At 49.0% G+C, this 2,229-nt stretch overlaps 1 protein-coding gene across 1 annotated transcript; it reads left to right on the forward strand.

The window, feature by feature from the left end:
- The first annotated feature begins 786 nt into the window (after nucleotides 1–786).
- On the forward strand, nucleotides 787–1,891 carry LOC125523248 (uncharacterized). The gene has a single exon (XM_048688298.2). The coding sequence runs from the start codon at nucleotides 960–962 to the stop codon at nucleotides 1,548–1,550; it is 591 nt and encodes a 196-aa protein (XP_048544255.1). The 5' UTR covers nucleotides 787–959; the 3' UTR covers nucleotides 1,551–1,891.
- Nucleotides 1,892–2,229: the final 338 nt, after the last annotated feature.

Genomic DNA, 2,229 nt, shown 5'->3' on the forward strand with positions numbered 1-2,229 from the left:
AATGCTCAACGGCATCAACCATAGCAGCTCGCAGTCTCCCCCGTCCTGGTCTGCCCCCGAGCTTATAAGCCATGGCGCCCATAACAGCTCGTAGGAGGCCCCGTCGCAGTCCGCCCCGAGCTCGTAAGCCATGGCCGCCCGGACCTTGAGCTCGCAGGCCATGGCGGATGGGAGCAGCACCCCCATGGAGGAGGTGCAGCATGAGGTGCGAAGGGGGGAGTGCTCGGTGCTGCCTCGTGCTATATTGGAGGAGGCGAGGCGGAAACAGATACGGAAAGCGAGGTCACGGCCGCGAGGAAGAAGAAGTGGATGCGGGCGTTGGGGAGAAGATAAGGTACACGTGTTCCCTTCCTAGTGGCTAGCGCCAGCGTGGCGAAGTGACCGGCCCGAGCGTTCAGCCGGCGCACCGCGCGTAAACGTTTCCCAAAAAGGTAAGGGCACGCAGTGATCTGCTTAGAGGGTGTTTGGTTTCAGAGACTTTTTTGTGTTGGAACTAGAAAAAGTACATAGCAAATCAAACAAGGTGGGATTTTTCTGAGACTTTTTGCTAAAAGTCCTTAGAAGCACTTCCTCAAGAGTCCTTTTAAAAAGTCCTAAAGACTAGAAAAAACCTAGAATTAGAAAACCAAACACCACCTTAGATGAGCATAGCTTTGATGTTTCGCCAACACTTTATTTTTTTCCCGCTAGTTAATTTGGTCTCCTACTAGTGGAGCAACCGGCAGGTATACCCACTACAAATTCTTCTACGTCAGTGAGGTGACAGATATGACTCTTTTTCTTAGCCAGCAGAAAAATATCTGATTTTTTTAAATTAATTACCGCCAGAAAATATCTGAATTTTGTCTATATATACTTGGCCAGCGGGCTAGACCGATAGTATCTTTGCTCGAGAATCCAGCCAATAGACCTGAACCACTCGCTAGTTATATCGGCAAGTCAGCAAAGCTCATCCATTAATGGCGGTCAAGCTCACACTCCCACCGGCAGAACTGCTCTCCCAGGTGGCCAAGCTGGGCTCCCTCCTCGTCCTTCTCCTTCTCGCGCTGCTGCTGCCCGCCTTCCTCAGGGTCGCCTACGGCTACCTCCTCTTCAACGGCATCGTCCTCGCGCTGGGCATCCAGGCCTTCGTCGGCAGCACAGCTTCCATCGCCGACGAGTCTTCGAGTCCCGGTCAGGCTGTCGCGCCTGTCGGTGTCGCGGCCTCGCCGTTCCAGAGGGCTGGATCAGTCCGTCCCGACGACCGGACGGCGGTTGCTGATGATGATCGTGTGGTGGTTCCTGCCTTTGTGGCCAGTAATATAATCGAGCTCAAGATCAAGACCAAGGAGGTGGTGCTGAAGAAGTGCCCGTCGACGGCGAGCATCTTCTTCCTCAGCGCGCTGAACGGCAGCCAGGCCGGCGGAGAGGAAAAGGGACGGCAAGAGGAGCAGGATGATTTTGAGGTCGACTTGGACGGCGACGTGACGATGAGTCGGCAGGAGCTGTTCGCCAACACGGAGAGGTTCATCGGCAACTTCCGCAAGGAGCTCAGGATGCAGAGGCAGTAGCCCCCTGGAAGCTAGCTAGCATAGATATTTTTGCTTAGCCTTTTCTTTCCTCTTAGTTTTTGTCTCATGATATATACTGTAGGAGTGTGTTTAGTGCGACACGTCCGTGACCACTTGCGTAACCTCTGTTCATAGGCTTAGAATATTTTCGGTGTGTTTAGGTTTTGAAAATTGACATAATCTGTGCTGTTAGTAATCTCCGAAGAAAGTGAACGCTGGAGGCAAAAGCCAACATGTGAGGGGCTAGTTTTCTTCAGATTTTGCTTCTTCAGACTGTAGAAGCACCCCATAGATATTTTTGCTTTGCATTCTTCTTAATATTTGCGTCAAAGGAGTGTGTTCAGTGGGATCAGAATTTTGGATTTCGTTTTTTGATTTTTACCGGTCCTGGACGAAATGGACGAATTTCGGTTTTTTCAGATTTTTTCGGAAAATTTCGGACGAAAATCATATAGCAAAATTTGAATTTTGGGACGAAAAATGAACGAATAATAAATGAAAAATGAACGAAATTTGTCAAAAAATTTGAAATACAACAGAACAACTGAGTATCAGAATTTCTAGCAAAATATGCATGTAAAAATCAAACAGCTGAATCTATTCATCAAATCACTACGTATCAGACTAAAGATCAGCACTCCAGTTGCAACCATTCAGACAGTAGTAGAGTCCATCAATA

The sequence above is a fragment of the Triticum urartu genome, chromosome 7A (assembly GCF_056163025.1).
Source record: "Triticum urartu cultivar PI428250 chromosome 7A, HENAU_Tu73, whole genome shotgun sequence".
NCBI classification, from domain to species: Eukaryota; Viridiplantae; Streptophyta; class Magnoliopsida; order Poales; family Poaceae; genus Triticum; species Triticum urartu.

Excerpts from the sequence above, each read along its gene's own strand:
- LOC125523248 (XM_048688298.2), top strand. The coding sequence starts at position 960 with ATGGCGGTCAAGCTCACACTCCCACCGGCAGAACTGCTCTCCCAGGTG.